We start from the raw sequence: 17,722 nt of genomic DNA on the forward strand, positions 1-17,722 counted from the left end.
GAATGTGGCGCACACTTAAAGTCAAGGTCAGGGGGAGGGCGCCAAGGCGTGGGGAGTGCTAATTTGAATGCTCGATTGGAGGGCAAGGGGAAGGCAGCCATTTTTGGTGGTGCTGGCGGAGTGCGGGCTTCGGTCGGGGGAGTTAAAGAGGTCAGAGATGAAAGGAATTGTGTAATTATGCTGGTAAGTACAGACGGGAGAGTGTCGTTGACTGGAGATAGGCCTGTCAGAGAGTCTGGGAGTGTGGGATGAGGCGCGGTGGAGCTACCTCTGGCATAATAGAAAGGTCAAGGGGAATACATGATGTTTTATTCTCTGCCAGCTCAAATCAACCTTGCAGATTCATGGTGTCTATCAAGTCATTGTCATGCTTTACATCTGCATATAATTACTGCATTATAATTAGTCATTTTTGGACCATAAGCCGCTACTTTTTTCACACGCCCGGAAGCATGCGGTCAATACAACAATACGGCCAATTTACATATTTTTACATGCTATTTGTGTAGAGTTTAGAGCTTATGCACGAGCCCGACCAGGATAGCGCATAATATGAGGGAGTTGTCCTGTAATTCAGCCCTTCCTACGGGGGTGCTGCGGGGTAGTGTAGGTCACGTTTCTAAAGCATGGCGAGGCGAGTGCTTTGATACTGGCGCTACACCGAGACCATCACGTTATGCTCTTCATCTCAGAACAGTTTTAACTCACAGAGGGCTAAATAAGTAGCTTGGGGGCGTCCATTTATTGCGTAAAAGTATGGAAAATGCAACACGGTGTTTGTGAAAAATGTCCGTTTTGTGTACTTCAGTTGGTGCGGCTTATGTTCAGGTGCGCTCAATAGTCCGGTATATACGGTATTCAGAAAAGAGATCAATACTTTGCTGCTTTTTCCTGGAAACGATTATTTTATCAATATAGTTGAGAATAGTCATTTTGCATTATACAAGATTACATAGAGATGGAAGGAATGATAGGGATAAATTATGTGTACCAGTAAGTTATAGCTTCTGTTTGAAATAATCAGGTTTGCTATTCATCCCCGCTCAACTTGAATGGAATACACAACTCTCAAGGTGAGTGTTTCATTAAGAGTTGAACTGCAGGGCAGCTACTGTATGCGTTCTGTACACATCACTTCTAATCTATACACGGTGTTGGACTCGTACAAACAACCCTTCACCCACAACATGCACCGGCCCCTTCACACGGCGGAGCGTCTCTCCTCTCACCTTGCCGTGGGAGCGCTTGCATTTATCATCTTACAGTCTGTGTGTGTCTGTGTGTGTGCAAGACTTTGAGATTGTAACCCCTCTGTCCCGCCTCCCGTGTTCCTTTTTGCAGAGGGACTCCGGCATCGAGCTGGATAACCGCTTGGACGACCTGGGCTACTGCTGCCAGCACTGTCGCCGTGGTTACCGCTACTGCCGCCGCTACCACGAGCCCCTGGGCGGTTTCAACCCATGGCCCTACTACTACCAGGGAGGCCGCACCATCTGTCAGATTGTCATGCCGTGCAACTGGTGGATCGCCCGCATGCTCGGCAGGATCTGAGAGGGAGCGGAGAAAGGCGTGTTTTCTTCTTTTTTCCGTCTCTGTCCGTTTTGCGTAGGTTGGGAGGCGGCCGTGGTGATAAATATTCCGGGCCACTTGCGAGACCAAGGCAGTCCATTGCGCGCAATTATTTCCCAATCAGAAAGTTGGCCCATTGAGCATTAGTCAGTCTAAACAGCCTAATTAGGACTTCAAGCATTCCGATTCTTCTTCTAAACGGCAAGGCATTTACTGTGGACTCGCTCTCTCAAATTGTCCCGCTTGGATGATTGTGAAGAAAGTCGTCTCAAATAGTATTCCAAGCGCTGTCTTTTTAAAGCCAGACTAGTCAATTTAATTCTACTCACTACCCACATGGAACCCACCCATTTAAAGGCCCCATATCATGCAAAATTAACTTATTTGTTTTATAACTTAAAATATGTTATGTTCAAAACCAGAACTGGGTTGGTGTTTCTCCCTCTTCCTCGCTCAAAATGCCAGCCCACACTCCGATATACCTCACAGGGAGATTTCCATGAAGATTCTCTGTGTTTTAAGGTCCAGACGCCCTCACCAAACTATGATCTGATCCTGTGTCTGTGGTCAAACTATCTACTAAATTAGCAAGTTTGTCGATTGCTGTTATTGGCATTTCCGTCAATTGGAAAAGCTTGCATTTTCACTGCAGTAGATTGAAGCAGTATTGCTCCCTTGTCTTACTGCATTTTTTTAAATATCTGATGTTTTTTTCTAGACACACACAGTATCTTAAGTTATACTACAAAAATATCAAGGCTAAGGTGGCCAAAAGTAGTAAAGCATAAGTAAATAGAGCATCAGACATTTCATGTATTATTAGTCTATTCCAGGGTGTATGTTTTGGATTTTTGGCCTGGTTACTCTTATATACCATTGTGTGTGTTACGTAGGTCCAGTTATAGGATTACAGCTGAAGTGGTGCTATATTTACTAAAAATGTATCTATATTCTTTATACTGTAATTACAAAGGCAACGCGCAAATGTCCTTATTTGTTTTGCTTGTGTACTTTCCATTGTCTCATTTGCCAAAGATCTCTGAACACGCTTGCGTTTCTCCTTCACTGTGGTAATCTAATCTACAACGCTGCATTTCAATCTGCCCGCCTCAAACGAACTCTCTGCAGATAAGACAGATCTGCATTTGTGATTGGTGTTCTGTCATCTTCTTAACAAGGTGCAAAACGCTGTGCGGCGTGTTGTGCAAAAGGAGCTGTGCTTCTCTCTGTCACTTTGAAGCGCTCCTGTGCATCTCTCTTGTGTTTCTTTCAACTATAAATTCACTATATCAAATCAACCATCTCTTATATTATAACGATACACAATTACATGTACTCAATTCATAATTTATAAGGCACTTGCATATGTGCCTCTTCATTCCTCATATCATGAAAATGTTTAGATCCAATAAGACAACCTTTTTCCTGGGCCTGACTTGTGTGTAAAATTACAAACAGGAATTGTGCACAGAGTAACGACGAAAACACAACACATTCGAAATCTATTCTGCATGAATTATTTAAAGCCATACCGCTGCAGATATGACACTGACTGTTTTTTTCCGTTGAGCATTTGTAGCACACATCGTATTGCTGACAAGTTTGACTGTGTTAAGCTATAGATGTACCTTTTATGTGTATGTTTTGCGACTTTTTTATTTTTTGGTCTTGTGATAGAGCTACGACGCAACATGAATGGTCCACAGTTAATAGGAAAACGCTTTGTGAATGCTTTGTAGTGATGAATTATTGAGTTATGTAGCGATGCTTTACAATTGTGTTACAAATGCTCAATAATGGATGGGCTGGTGCTATACTTATTCCTTGTTGCTATGTTTGAAAGTATATCCATGAACTTTCTACCCAGGGTGTTTGTGTCTCAGCTGTTGAAACGTGCTCCCTGCTATCCATATAATAAACAAATCTCCTCTTCATTAGCTTCAGCGCTCATTAGCAGAGACATTTAGCATGAAATTAAAGGAGCGTGTGCTGACAAAGACATCCACAAGCCTATATTGCTTTTCTTGTACTGCGTTCCATCATGTCTCCTGTGTGCGTTGTAATAAAGCATTGTTTATATACACAAACAGATCTCTCTCACTGTAAGTAAATACGACTGTTGATTCATGTCGGGTTGCGTATGCTAATATCGTCAGCCACATCAATAATATTTGGCAGCGGAAACCTGGTTTGGTTCAAAACATATTAAGGGTATGTAAATGTTTTATGGATATGCTCGTAAATGGGAGTTCAGGCTCACGACCATATTGTTATTTTTAAGTCAATGGCCTCGAGCGGCGTGTCAAGTAAAGAAAATGGAGGCGCTGTGAGTTGACAAATGCAGAACATCTTTCAAATGAACTGACGAGTGTACAGTTGAAGCTCCCCAAGGCTCTGTGAGAAAGAGAAAAAAAAGTAAAAAATAAATAAAATAAAATTATACATATACCCATATCTCATCAAATAGTCGAATTGCTTATGAAAACATAGGCCTGAAATCGTTCATTGCTGTCTTCTGCAATATTTTGAAATATAACTATATTTTATTATTTTTTTCATACTTGTCTATCCGCGAAGGTCTCCGAGGAATCCGGAGACTTCTTTTGTGCTGCCGGTGGAGAGAGTAAATTGCCATAGAAGCCTTGAGACTTGCATTTGAATGGGATGGCGAGGACCCCGAGTGGAGAAGCTTGATACAGATATTACAGTTGGGTTCCCTCAGAGCTACTTCCTGCCTGCCGGGACCAGAGAAGAAGTTTAATATTAACCATAAAAGTCAAACTTGGAAGTGGTAGAATTAGCAGTCTTTAAACTGTATGGAGAGATATGAAGACGTGCAAAAGCATCAACAACAAAAAAAGCTATTCATTATCACAGTTGGCCCGCATGTTTAAGTTTACTCAAATGAATGCAAAAGTATGTTAACATGGGTTATATTCATAGGCCGGTGGGTGAAAGCATTCAGTTTGAAGCCCAATACTTCATTTATGTATTTATCTTTACAATTAGAAGGAGTGAGTGAAGTCATGTCCGTTGTGTTCCAAACTCATTTATAACGTCCCGTTTCTTCACAAGCATTAGCTATCAATGAAAACGCTTTATTATTAGATACACTGATTTTGTGTGTGTGTTTTTTTTTTTTTTTTTTTCAAACGACTTTTATTGCCATAGCAGTGAGCGGAGCTTGCGTTGCCATAAGTGCCGTTCCAGCTTTGGCCTATAGGGGTAAAGAGGCGCACAGTCTGCTGCTGAAATGGCGCTACCCTTTAGACACAGCTGCCAACAATAAGCTCTTGAGCGTCTAGATTAGTGGCTTGTATAAAAAAAATAATTGAATAAAGATAGTATTATAAATATTCTTTAAAGACCTTCAACTGATCGTAGAGTTGTAACTAATAATGAACATTTTTTACTGTGTTGAAGACCTGAAGCGCTCCTCTTATTAGAAAATGAATAGCTCTCTTGAAACATAGCGAGGAAGAATAAGAAATGGGCGACAAATTCACTGGCATAACATGGCTCAGCTAGAGGTTTTGGGAGATTTTAAAGCTGGAGTACCCGATTTTTCATGCACAAACTGTGACATGTTTAGTTTTGGCCAAACTAGTTTCTATCTCACAGAATCCCTCCAGCATGTCTGAATTGTTCAAATGGTTTGAATGCAAGTTTCACGCCCGTTTAAAGCTTCAAGCGGTGGCAAAGTGAAGTAGTCGGGACCACCCCCAACATACATTTAGATTCTGCTTCTATCACTCAATAAAAAATGAGGTGAAGACGATGCAACAAGGTCTGGTTTTTGCTGTGTTTACAACATACCCTGTGGTGGGAAAACAAATGTACTTTACAACAACAAAAAGTCAGGCACCCCAGCTTTAAAATTTGAAATCAGTGAGGACCCATTGGTAAGTGAAGTAAAGCAGGATCCCCTGGCACACACAATACACAGAGGGAAGACAAAACAATGTTCATTCTCTACAAGTGGAAAAAAAAATCGGATAAAGTGAGTTATTGAATCATGGTAAGATTAATGTTTAATTCAACGGTAACTAAGAGCGGTTTTATTTAAGAGAAATCAAAAACAAATTATCTGATTCGGAATGCAAGCTGGAAGAATAGACTTTATTTGTTTGATGTAGCCTAAAAATACTCTGCAGAAGTTTGCACTAGCCTATACAGTTAGTGGGGCATACGTAACCTACAAGCTTTCGGCTAAACCCCTCTTAAATGCAATGGGGATTGAAGCACATCTTTCAAAAATAAATGATAAAAAAAAGAAGCATGAGTGCTTGTTTTTCTCTGTTTGTATGAGGAGGGGGGCAAGGTGGACTAGTCTACTGGAGGGAGAGAGTGATATGCGTATAAAGCGCACTGGTTATAGCGCAGTTCAAAGGAATCCGCCGATACACCGCCCGAGGCAAATATTCACAATCGTCATTGAAGCTGGAGTGAATTCATTTGTCACTCAGCCAAATCAAAAACATGGAGAGAAACTTCACTTCTCGCTTACATTAAAAAAAAAATCTAAAAAGTCGTTTTCGTTTAGATCATTTGCTGTCGTGGGGAAGAAAGAGCAAAAAACCCCTACGTATGGGGAGAGTTTTGAATTTAGACCAGTGACCAAAACCGTGTAAGTGCGCTGCTCGCGACGCCGCAACAAGAAGTAGCCTACAGCGGAGGTCGCGTGTACTACCAGTGCCATCTTGTGGAGAGGTTGCGTTTCTGCGCCACACGCTGCCATTTTCATCCAGATGTTGTTTTTTCCCTCATCGTTGAATTATTGGGCGGCTTCAACACAGATCTTGAAACTCCTTTAAAGGTTTTTTTTTTTTAGAGTTGTCTGTGCATGAAAAAATAAAAATAGGCTATATTAATATGCATCAAGTTATCATAAAAGACAGGTGATGTTGTTGAAAGTGATGCGATGCAGCGCGTAATGGCCGGGCCAGTTTGGTGACCTGATGGTTAAATAAGCTCTTTCTTTTTTTTTTCTCCCTCCCCACATCTGCTGTCTGTGTCTGCCATGAGCTCGAGGCACAATAATGTCCGTTGTCATCCTTCAACTACTCCCACTGAGAGAGGCAGCATGGCACCGCAGTAAACACTCGAGCAGTGTCAGTGGCTGCGGGCGACACAGAAATAGTCCTCCCGCGCTCTGCCCCTCTCTCCCCGGACGCCCGGCCCTGCCTCGCTCCATCTTCGAGTCTCTCTCTCTCTCTCTCTCTCTCTCTCTCTCCCTCTCTCTCTCTCTCTCTCTCTCTCTCTCTCTCTCTCTCTCTCTCTCTCTCTCTCTCTCTCTCTCTCTCTCTCTCTCTCTCTCTCTGATTCAGTCGCCGTCGTTTGCGGCAGCGCGCGCACATAAAGCAAAGCCAGTAGCCTTCTATTACTTTGGTAATCCATAACAACCCTTCGCTTTCCATATGGCAGCCCAATCGATGGGAGTGCCCAGCAGAAAAAGCAAAGTGTCTGTGCGGATGTAATGGAGGGCTGTGTCTTGTTCACTGCCTGAGCAATGATTTTTAAAGCACTTTCTGCCTCGGTGAGGTTAGAATGGGCCTTTACTAAGCCGTTGCGTACTTAGCACCTCTAATTTCGAGGGGAGGTTTCTTGAAGGTAGTGCGTTGTGAGACGTAGGCCTACCTTAAAGGCCTCATACCTGATGTTCTTTTGCTATGTTTTATTTTAACAAACAATGGAAGAGGATACTTCGTAACTCAAATATTAGCTCTGATCCCAACTCATTCCCCACGTAGGCCTGCTTAACGTATTTGGAGCATCCCATTTATTCCACAGGTATGAGTTTAAAGGCACACTTCACAACTTGCAGGGTCATTTTTCGGGGTCACGTACAGTAAGAATTGCTGGGACACTAGCCCGAAACTTCATAAAATTGATAAAAAAAAAAAAACTGCTTTATGATGTAGATGCGCAGTGCTATTCTAATTTTGTTCCACTACAAGATACAAAAAAATGGTGTAGTGCCTTTAAAGCAGTACTAAGTAACCCTTCCCCCTAGAGGCCATAAGCGCAACTGCAGGTGTAGTAGCAAGTTACGATTTTTTAACTTATTAATTGTCTTGGAGAGTAAATACTACGCTGACAGGAAAGGCAAAGGGACAAAGGGATATTGTGCATCCAATTATACAATGGATTTTTTTTTTTTTCACTCAAACTTGGCTGTAAATACTGTTTAAAGTGACAATAGCCCGCAGTTAGCTTTGCCCGTTAGCTTCTTCTTCGTGATTCCATTAGTGTGTATTGCTTTCTCCGGACCGGTGGCAGTCAAGTTGCAAACATGGTTTTCTGGCCAGAGACACCAGGGGTAGATGAAAGACCCTCCAATCATCCCATAAACACTTGTATTACCCCCACAGGGACTACGGAAAGGATTTATTGAGGTAAACACGTTACTTAGTACTGCTTTAATTCAGGAGTCCCCAAACCGTGGTGTCTGTGATTTGTAAGTGACGACCCCCCCATTCTAACCCCATTCGAGATTTTATTTTCAGCTACTCTACATAATCTCTGAGTGCCATATTGAGGAAATGTTATAATTTTCTCTTTGTGTGGTGTTTTCAAAATCAAAAATTAGAGCAGGAAAATTAAGTAATTGCTTCTCGATCAAATGCGCTCAACTTTACTCTCTCTGATGCGCCAAGCAACAAAAAGAAATCTGCTCATTTATTTATTTTTAATTGAATGATATGTTGTTGTTTTTTAAGTGATCTCTTGTGCCCATATTGATTTGCGCTGCCGCTTTATTTATTTCATTGATATTTGACTTCGGGTAGGTCCCGTGACGACACACATTGGCCTTGTGTTCATGTTCATGCTTTAACCCTACAGCTACACTGAACTGCGAGGTGCACAGTGGGTGTAGAAGTGTGGGTGTAGACATGGCCAGGCGCAGTAGGCAAAGCTGGCTGCCAGACATTTTCCTCCTGCAGCAGCAGAAGCAGAAGCGGCCCAGCCCGCACTGAAACCTCAACAAGCGCTCCATCCAAGCCAATATTCTCTCCACCAACACATCCACATCACACATGCGGTAATCTATCTCCGTCAGCGCAACCCTTCAGTCAGCCAAGCACAACCTCAGCACTCACACCTAGAGGTGGGTAGCCAAAGCATTTTCTCAAGTAGGAGAGCTTTTACTTCACAACTTTAAAGGCACTATACCTTGTAGTGGAACAATATACGTTTTCTCCTCAGTAATCTCATTTGTTAGACATTTGTGGGGCAGCATTTCTGTGAAAGGGACCCCGCGAGGTTGTGATATGTGAACACAAACTCATCCCTGTGAAGAAATGGAATGCTAATATGTTTGGAAAGTCAAGAATGAGTTGAGACCACAGCTAACATTATGATTTAGTGGTTTCCTCTTAGTTTGTTAACCCCCGTATGTATTTTCTCCAGTTCGCCTCATCTGAAAGCTAAGACCTACAAAAGTGATCTTAACTTTATTTAGATGGACATGCCGATGCGTTTCGACCTAGTTGGTCTTCCTCAGGGCATATCAGTTTGATATCTGATCTTTGAAGAGCACCTGCGCCTACTTTTTTCCCGGACCTACTGATGCACTCACTTTTTTCAGTTCTTTACGTGATCCTGACTTTGTTGTCACATGGTCGACCCATTTTTGAAGCGATTTTGTCGTGTTTTTCATCTCTTTGTTATTGCTTTTTTTGGGGGGGTCACATTTTCGCCACGTTTTTGTCCGTTTTTTGTTGCCTTTTTGCAGCGTTTTCATCATGTTTTTCTGTTGCTTTTTCATCACTTTTTGGTTGCATTTTCATCTCTTCATCACTGCTATTTTGCTGTTTTTTTTTTTTATATGGGTAAAGCCAAACTGGAGAAAATGTGCTAAGAGGTATAGGGCCCTTAAGTTGGGACTCAATTAACTAATTACTACTAAAGTATTTGCTGAAAATGCTGAGTTTATATGAACCTTTATTTCCCAAGGAGGACCTCATTGAGATCAAGAATCTTTTTCAAGTGTGTCCTGACCAAAGAAGCCACCTAAGTAAGGTACCAGTAAGTGTTTTGCTGTGGATGCAATTCGACTTACAAAACAGGAAAAAATCAACAATTAAATATATTTCCAAACAATAAGTAACCATGAATTCTAGATGAAGGAAATCATTCATCTATAGGACTGACTTAAAAGGAACAGACCACCATTTTTCCATACTGAAATATGTTCTCGCCTGAGCTTAGAAGAGTTGTACGTCTTGTCTATGTGCGTGCGCTCAGTCACGCAAATAGACCAAAGATGTTGTTTGCATTTAGCCTCTCCCAGGGTGAAGTTAGAAGCGACCACGTTTTCCCTATTTAAATACGGTTACATAAAAAGTTACAAAACTCAAGTCTAGTTACAAAAAAATGAAACATGTCGATTTTCTAAGCGGATAAACAGGGGTACTACATTGTGAGGCGTAATAACACCATAGGATCACTTCGACGTCCGTGCAGGTAAGTCAGTATGTAAAAACAGTGGTCTATTCCTTTAAGATCTTGATGCTTGTGTTTAAATGCTTTAACAGATTTGACCCCGGGGACCTCTCTGAGCTCTTGTCCGTTAATGTCCCAGTCAGATCAGGCAGGTCTGCGAATCAGCTGTGTTTGAACGTGCTCAAATCCCGTTTAAAGACACGAGGAGATCGGGCGTTTCTTGTGGCTGCTCCCAAACTCTGGAACAGTCTCCCTCCCCAAAAACATTAGAGCCGCTCCAACCTTAGAAATTCTCAATTGTGTGTGTTTTTTACTCTCACTTTTTCGTGAAGCACTTTGGGCACGATGGGAGCAATACTGTCACGGTAATGTAAAAGTAAAAAAAAAAACGTCTAGCCTGCAAGTTCAACATCAATGGGAGAATTTAAGAAGAGATGCAGGTACTTTTTACCAGAAAAGCCCTGTACCAGAGGTTTTTCTGGTAAGTGAATCATGTGCCAGAGTAAATGTAACTGCATACTTCCCACCTCTGCTCACATCCATCAGTCACAGCAGCAGCCGGACACCCTCCGCTGTCTCCGGCTCTGGGCATGTCACATGTTAATGTATTCATCCCCCCACAGCCACAGGAGAAGCAGCACCGCTCTTAAGTACAGTCCAATCAGTCTGAGCTCTTCTAATGGCTCCGAGCCAGTCACCACGCTGGCTTTTTCTGACTTTTCAAATGCCATGCAGTCGAATGTCCCTCAAAACGGCACATCCGCACGATATGACTATGAACGAGAAAGTACTTCATATTTAATATTCCAGAAAGGGGAAATGAATTGACCAAGTGGCCCAGTTGGGGCTATTTGTTCCCAGGGTTTAATTTAGTTTGTTGTTTGTTGAGTTTCCCAAATGTCTTGCCTCACAAAGGCGATGCAATAACAAACAACACACAGACGGAGAGGATTGAAGAAGATTGGGTTTTTTTAATTATGCATGACTGTTTTGTAAAAATCTATTCTATACTCAGCATAAAGTCGGCTACTGACAACCCAAAAAGACATAAAAAGCAACAAAACAGAAGCAGCGGACATACCTCGAGCAGGAAAAGTCAGAAAGCAGCTAATCCTCACTCAAGGTCTGGTATTTAATGCAAATTTAACCCAGTGTAAAAGTGATTGTCCCTATATTTGCATATCGACTTAAAAAGTATACATTCAGAACGTTGGAGCAGACCCAGAGCACTGTAAGCAGCGGTTAACTCTGGTCCTTAGGTGCCAGTGCAGATGGAGGTCAGTGTGTCTCAATGCCCTCAGAGAGGAGCTACAGTCTGGGGGAAATACAACCAATTTAGCCGTGAAACCGTTCAGGATCAATATGGCTTCATCCAGGCTGGACCGAGGGGCCAATCAGACGGCTGCCCTGAGAGGTCCTTAACAAAGTGGGACAGCGAATGAAGGAGGCGCAGACTGGACTGACCCATGAGCAGAGAGAGAGACAGGCATTGTCCTGGGACATTTGTTAAAAAGGAGCAGACAGAGTGTCGTCCTGTGGTGTGATATATTTGATACTTTGAAGGTTTATGTATATTCAACTGAAGGTATGTCCGCGTAAAGAATTTAAAAGCATATCCATGATTAAATCAAAAAGGGCATCTACAGCAGAATGATAGGACAGTAGAGTAATGATGTTGCATAAAGCTGAGTCACAAAATACCTGTTCATTATACGGTATGCTTCGCTATACAAATGAAAATCTCTAAAAAGTAAGCTTCCTCCTCTCGGTCATATTTACTGCATTTCCCTCATGTTTGCACATGTAAATACGAGTCAAATGTGCCTTTTGACACAGAATTTAGAAATTCACAAAATAAATAATTTGTCGTGGCCATAAAATTGAATCTCAATTGTATTTATGCATTCATATATAGATTTATACACTATATTCCATTCTTATAAACACATTATAAACCTTATGGATACCAGTCTCTGATAAACTCTGCTTTGCCCTGCATACTCAGCCTTTCTCTGTGCCTCAGTATCTTAACTGCGCCCTGGACGACTCTGTACAAAAGCTTTGATGTTCAAATGTCCTTGGAACACAAAAATGCCCATTTCCATAGTAACGCAGGGTTTCGAGGCTCATAGTGGGGGAGGATGATAGCTTTTATGTCCCTGTCAATGTAACTAAAAAATAAGTTCTTGAAAGTCTATAAAGCTACTTAGCCCATTGTTAATCTTTTTTGCAGTTATTTCTCTTGAGCTTCTAAACCTCCTTTAAGGCACACAGCTGAACTCTGACAGCAAGTACTGTATCCGGTTTAAACACACACGCTCTGGGCATGCCCTCCATCTGATCCATTGCACCGTTTGGCATTCAGTCTCCTGTTTTGGTTTGAGGCTGGTATAAAGCAAGTCTTTAAACATTTACTAACATTAGGAAAATAACTGGCACATTTGGTGAACAGAGATCACTGGTTCATCCGATGGCTCCTCTCCTGGTGGGCATGTGCATATGTCTGTGTCGGGTTTAAAGTCTGTAAAAGGTCTGAACAGGGATTTACTATAAAAACAATCTCTTAAATCTTTAAAATTAGGCACATGGTCACAAATGTGAGTAAACAATAAATCCTGAGGCTGAGCTTAACAACCTTTAAGAGCTTTGCTCGGCAAGACCCCTTGCTCTGATCTTTGATCAGATTACGATGGTAGCAATAGAAACAGTCCGTGCTCAAATTGGTTCAAATGTAGCTCTTGGAGAAGCGTGTGAGGGGTGCAGATGCCCTCAGGCTTCTGCAGACTCTGCCTTAATCTGGATAAAGTTTGCGGGCAGTTGGACAGACAGTGGCAGCTCATGCAGGCTTTTGAGTGTGTGCTGTGGCTGCAGAGACATCTCCCCATGCACCTCCAGCTCCTCCACAGGGGTCAGGCCTTCACTGGGGCTCTGAGATGGGGCATGTCCGTTTATTAGAGTGTCAGTCTCAGCCCCCGAGCCATGCTGGTGACTGCTATCAATGATCACTGTCCGGTAAGGCAGCTCAGGCCCGCCCATCTCAAATGTATTTGCTGCCAGTGATGGATCACTGTTCACTATAGAGTGGAAGTAGCTGGGGTCTAGCATCTCCTCTTTGACCTGCAGCCCTGAGAAGTCAGTGGACTTAAGCACTGTAGCAATGACAGTGCCAGGCTGCTGTGCCACCATGGTCTGCCCACAGGTGGTGTTGATGGCGACCAGGCGCGGCAGCCCGTTGATGTTTGAAGCAGTGGAACTAATGACTCCGGCAGGGGATGTGCAGGAAGAGGAGGAGGAGACTGTGGAGGGGCACAGGCTGGTGACAAGTAGGCCATCTTGCAGACTGCTGGCCCCACCTGTTAGAGAGGCCGTCTGGATGGTCAGCACCTCCTTCCCAGCAGCTGTGGCAGAGGGCATCGTGTGGAGTATGACCCGAGGGGGAGAAGAAGTGGCTGAGTCCCCATTGGCTAGAACAGTGAGGGGTAAGGACTGGAGCGACCCGGGTGAAGTCATAACCATAGGAACAGATGTGGGAACGCCGATGTTCCTGAAGAGACAGAACAAAGAGGCTTAGTATAAATAAAGCAGCAAACAGAATCTGTAACTCTGAGTTTCATCTTCTCTGTCGACCCTGTTGTAGTCAAATATTCATTTTGTCTCTCTGTAAATATAGACAAGGATTATTTTTTAATGGAGCCATACTGAGAAAGTTACACAGCGCACATTCATAATCCTCCCCAGCAGAACTAATGCCCTTATTAATATAATAAACAACGCTGTCTGTTGTACTGCAGTAGTCATTATTCTCCTTGTTTTCCGCGCACAAACAATGTTAAACAGTTGATAAAATATGCAACTGACTGATACGGTAACAAAAGCACCGAAATAGAGACTTCAGCACAGTAATATGTTACATGATGCATTGTAGTGCGGAGTTGCCACCGTTGGGATATACTGTAGTTCCTACACAGTGATTTCAGGAATAAGACTTCTGAGAGGTCTATCCATAACAGGAGAACTGTCATTTGGTAAATTACATTCTGTAAGACAAGAACATTCTGTGCATATCTTGTACTAGCTGCACCAAAGTAAAGAACAGAACACTCATTAACCTTGTACACACGTGAATGTTCCTGTCTTCAACACTTGCAGCTAATATGTTCAGTAACGGACAAACTATAAAGCGGCAATTATGTATTGATCAATGTATTATGAGAGTTAATTTGTAAAACCTTTTTTTTTTTTGCAAACCATCAGAAAATTGTGCGCATATCAATGGTAAATAATCTACTCAGTAAGAAAATAAATAGCTGACACAACTTTACCTCCACTCAACAATTTCAACAGCAGTTCAAGCAGCTTGGTTTTATGTTATTCACCATACACTTTATATTTTGAACGTCCTTTCAATACTATTTCAAAACGATTGTCCTGTAAACGATATATTGCACATCTCTTCTTGGTGGAGGTTCAATTTGTTAGTAAAATATTGCATTTGTTTCTTCTTCGTAGCTTACACGAGCTGTTCTTACCTCATAGAGTGTGGGTCCTGAACGAGGGCGCCCTGACTGGCCTGCAGCATGTGCACAGAATGTATTTGCTCATCCAGTTCTTCCTCTTTGACGTCTCGGTACAGAATCTCTTCCTCTGGCTCTTTCTTCACGCTCCGAGCCTGGACATGGTGCTGCCCGTGGGCGCGGCTGTTCCCTTTGCGGACCACAGACCTCCCATTGGTGGATCTTTGGTTTCCATAGCTTACATCAGAACCTGCGTCTTCATCCTCTATGATGACCAGGTCGGGAGGCATTTCTTTGAACTGGTAAACAAGACGCTGCCCCTCCACCTTTGCCAGAATGCCTCGCTGATAGTAGTACCTGCAAGGCCAAACCACAAGAAACAATTGAGCTATACTGCAAGTAACAGGTTAATAGTATACTGTATTAACTTAGGAAACTTTATCATCAACTTTTCTGAAGCACTGAGTGGTTATGTAAGTATAACATTATGCTTCTGTAGGCTCTCAGTTGTCCAGTGATTTTCTACCGTAGTAGAAATGTCCACTGAGAAATCGCTACTATGTTTTAGAAGTGACATAAAGGTTTTAATCCAACAGACAAACATTGTATATCATGACACTGCTGATATTTCCAATTTGTAATCATTGTATTGTTGTCACTTTATTGTTTGAAACTACTCTTGTAAGAAGTACAGTTTCACTATTTGAGTACGGTAATACTGAATAAGTCTAATAATGCATTAGCCTTATATTGTGCTTTTCCAGAAGCTCAAAGTCACTTTACAATTGTATGCATTATTCATTCACTCCATACTCAGTAGTGATAGATTTGTAACTTCAGTTGCCGTGAGGTAGACTGACATAAGCGAGGCTGCCAATCTGCGCCATCGGCCCTTCCAACCCCCACCAACCACTCACTCACACACACATTATTCACCAGCAGGTGGAACTTTGCAGGAGGGTGTTTCTTTAATTAATTTTTCATTCTTGTATGTATTAAAATATGCCCAAGCGAAAGTACGTAGGTTACATAGGGTTACACCATTACCTGAGAGCTCTGCCCATAGTCTCATAGTTCATGTCAGGCTTGTTTTTGTGTTTGCCCCAAAGCTTGGAAACAGCCTTAGAGTCCACAAGCTTAAAGATGCCTTTTTCCCGCTGCGTCCACTTGATGTATTTGGGACAGGTGTTTTTATCCTGCAGTAGAGCCAGGAGGAATTCCCACAGGTAGATGGTGTTGCCTGCAACAAGTAAAGAGGACACTAAATCACCTGTTCAGTCAGTTTGCTGTGCCCGTGTTACTGCTATACCGACAATAAATATACATTTCAATCAATCACTGTTTCAACAAAAACAAAACAACATCCACCAACAAATATTTGGAGGGTTGTATTTTGCCTGGAAGAGATTTGTTGAATCTTTTTAGTTACCCTTAACAAGTTGTATAAAATAATTGCACACAGCATACTGCATGTCAGCACTAAGGGGTCAACCTGTTTAGCATTTTTTTTGAAACCACAAGACTTTCTTGTTGCATGGCACCTCATGCATGAAAGGTTAAAGCAGAACTAAGTAACTCATGCCCCTAGATGCCATAAGCGCCACTGCAAGTGTCGTAGCATGTTGCGTTTTTTTAAGTTACGCTAGCCCGCAGTTAGCTTTGCCCGAGAGCCTGTTCTTCTTCGCGATTCTATTCGTGTGTATTGGTGGTTCCCGACACGGGGGTAGCGAAGTTGCAATTGTGGTTTTCTGGCCAGAGACACCAGGGGGAGATGAAAGACCTCCCAATCATCCCATTAACACTCCCCCAGAGGGACTATGAATATGATTGTTTAAGGTAAACAAGTTACTTAGTACTGCTTTAATTGCAATCGAATCAAATCACAGGAAGCTGAAATTCTTTACAAAATATAAAGTTTCTCAACATACGACAATATATCGTGTCTCCACGGGGTTTTGTTATTATTATCTTATTTGATTCTCCAATCACTGTGGCATCTTTAGGTATCACTGGCTCTGTCCTCAGCTAATTAGTAGGCTTTATAGGCCATTATTCTAACAAGGCGATGAAAATAAATGCCAGCCGTGTAGGTTAGACCAGTCTAAAAAACATTTTCTAAAACACATTTCCATTGGGATAGCACCAAATCTGGCTCTAGTGTTTTAAGGCAGTTTTGTGGAGCACTTTGAATTGCCTTGTGTATGAATAGTGCTCTCCAAATAAACTTGCCGCGCCAAGGCCTTAATTAAAGCAAAAATTAAGCATACATTTGCCCTTTTATATGACAACTCCCTATTCCATATTTTATTTGCTATCGTTACGCCAAATTATTTGTTAGAATCGTTCAGCCCTAGACTTCACATGTCTTAACAGGAAACTAACTATAGCTAACGTTGAAGTGGATTACTCTTAATTCGTGCCATACTTGGGCCAAAGGGAGTTAAAAACAGCAACACTCCAAGACACATGACAGGGTGATGTATCTGCTCACAGCTCCACGCACACACTCCATGTGTCACACTCTATGGCGCGATGAGGGTTCACACTGAGCACCACCAGTCTGCTTGTATCAGCCGAGCATCAATGTGCCCTCCAGCCTGCAATCACTTGTGTCTCCCTGTGAAACAAGGCACTCTGCGGTCCTCCCCATCCATTAAGTGCCGCGGATTCACTCCCCTCTGGAAGGCAGGGGTTGAGGAGCACTGTTTGAGCCCTCCACCAGAGAGAAAACAGCATACACAAGAGGCGCCGGGACCTCGCGTTGCACTGGCTCATTACAGAGACGACTGCTAGTTAGAGCGGCTCACCTTTGCCCTCCTTGCTCTTCTTCTTGAGTGGCAGGGTAGGGTTGGTGATGGGGGAGCAGGGGCGAACCGGCCTCGGCTTCCGCACTATGAATCAAACAGCAGGAGAGCGCATTGGAAGGTGCAAGGTCGCAGCCAAGTCACTCAATTACCTTAAAAGCTCCGATATAGTAGTGCATTTTTGTGTTTTTAAAGCCAGATTGCGTAATATTCCAGGTGACATGGTGCTACGTCAGTTTAACTATGCTGTCGTGAAAGCCTGACATCAACACCTGAACATGGCAAACATAAGCCAGACATGGACAATGTTTTGGGGGGTAAATTTCACCAATAAAAACACTGGTTATTAAATAAATCCTTACATTTTATAATATTCATGGAGTCATGCAG

General features: G+C 42.5%; 2 protein-coding genes across 5 annotated transcripts in view; one reads left to right on the top strand and one right to left on the bottom strand.

Annotated features, from left to right (window-relative positions):
- Positions 1 to 2,014, top strand: part of tnmd (tenomodulin) — a 74,231-nt gene extending 72,217 nt beyond the window's left edge. The window contains exon 7 of the mRNA XM_079556366.1: positions 1,342 to 2,014. Coding sequence (XP_079412492.1) covers positions 1,342 to 1,551 — 210 coding nt within the window. The 3' untranslated portion in view covers positions 1,552 to 2,014. The remainder of the gene's footprint in view (positions 1 to 1,341) is intronic.
- An 8,444-nt stretch (positions 2,015 to 10,458) lies between these two features.
- elf1 (E74-like ETS transcription factor 1) overlaps positions 10,459 to 17,722 on the bottom strand; it is a 41,775-nt gene continuing 34,511 nt past the window's right edge. For 3 of the 4 annotated variants that reach the window (XM_079556341.1, XM_079556340.1, XM_079556339.1), the window contains 4 exons: positions 17,336 to 17,419; positions 15,576 to 15,768; positions 14,544 to 14,885; positions 10,459 to 13,558 (listed from right to left, as the gene is read on the bottom strand). In XM_079556341.1, coding sequence (XP_079412467.1) covers positions 12,784 to 13,558; positions 14,544 to 14,885; positions 15,576 to 15,768; positions 17,336 to 17,419 — 1,394 coding nt within the window. In that variant the 3' untranslated portion in view covers positions 10,459 to 12,783. The remainder of the gene's footprint in view (positions 13,559 to 14,543; positions 14,886 to 15,575; positions 15,769 to 17,335; positions 17,420 to 17,722) is intronic. The other variant, XM_079556342.1, reaches the window with a different exon arrangement.

The sequence above is a fragment of the Gobius niger genome (assembly GCF_951799975.1).
Source record: "Gobius niger genome assembly, chromosome: 5".
Lineage (NCBI taxonomy): Eukaryota > Metazoa > Chordata > Actinopteri > Gobiiformes > Gobiidae > Gobius > Gobius niger.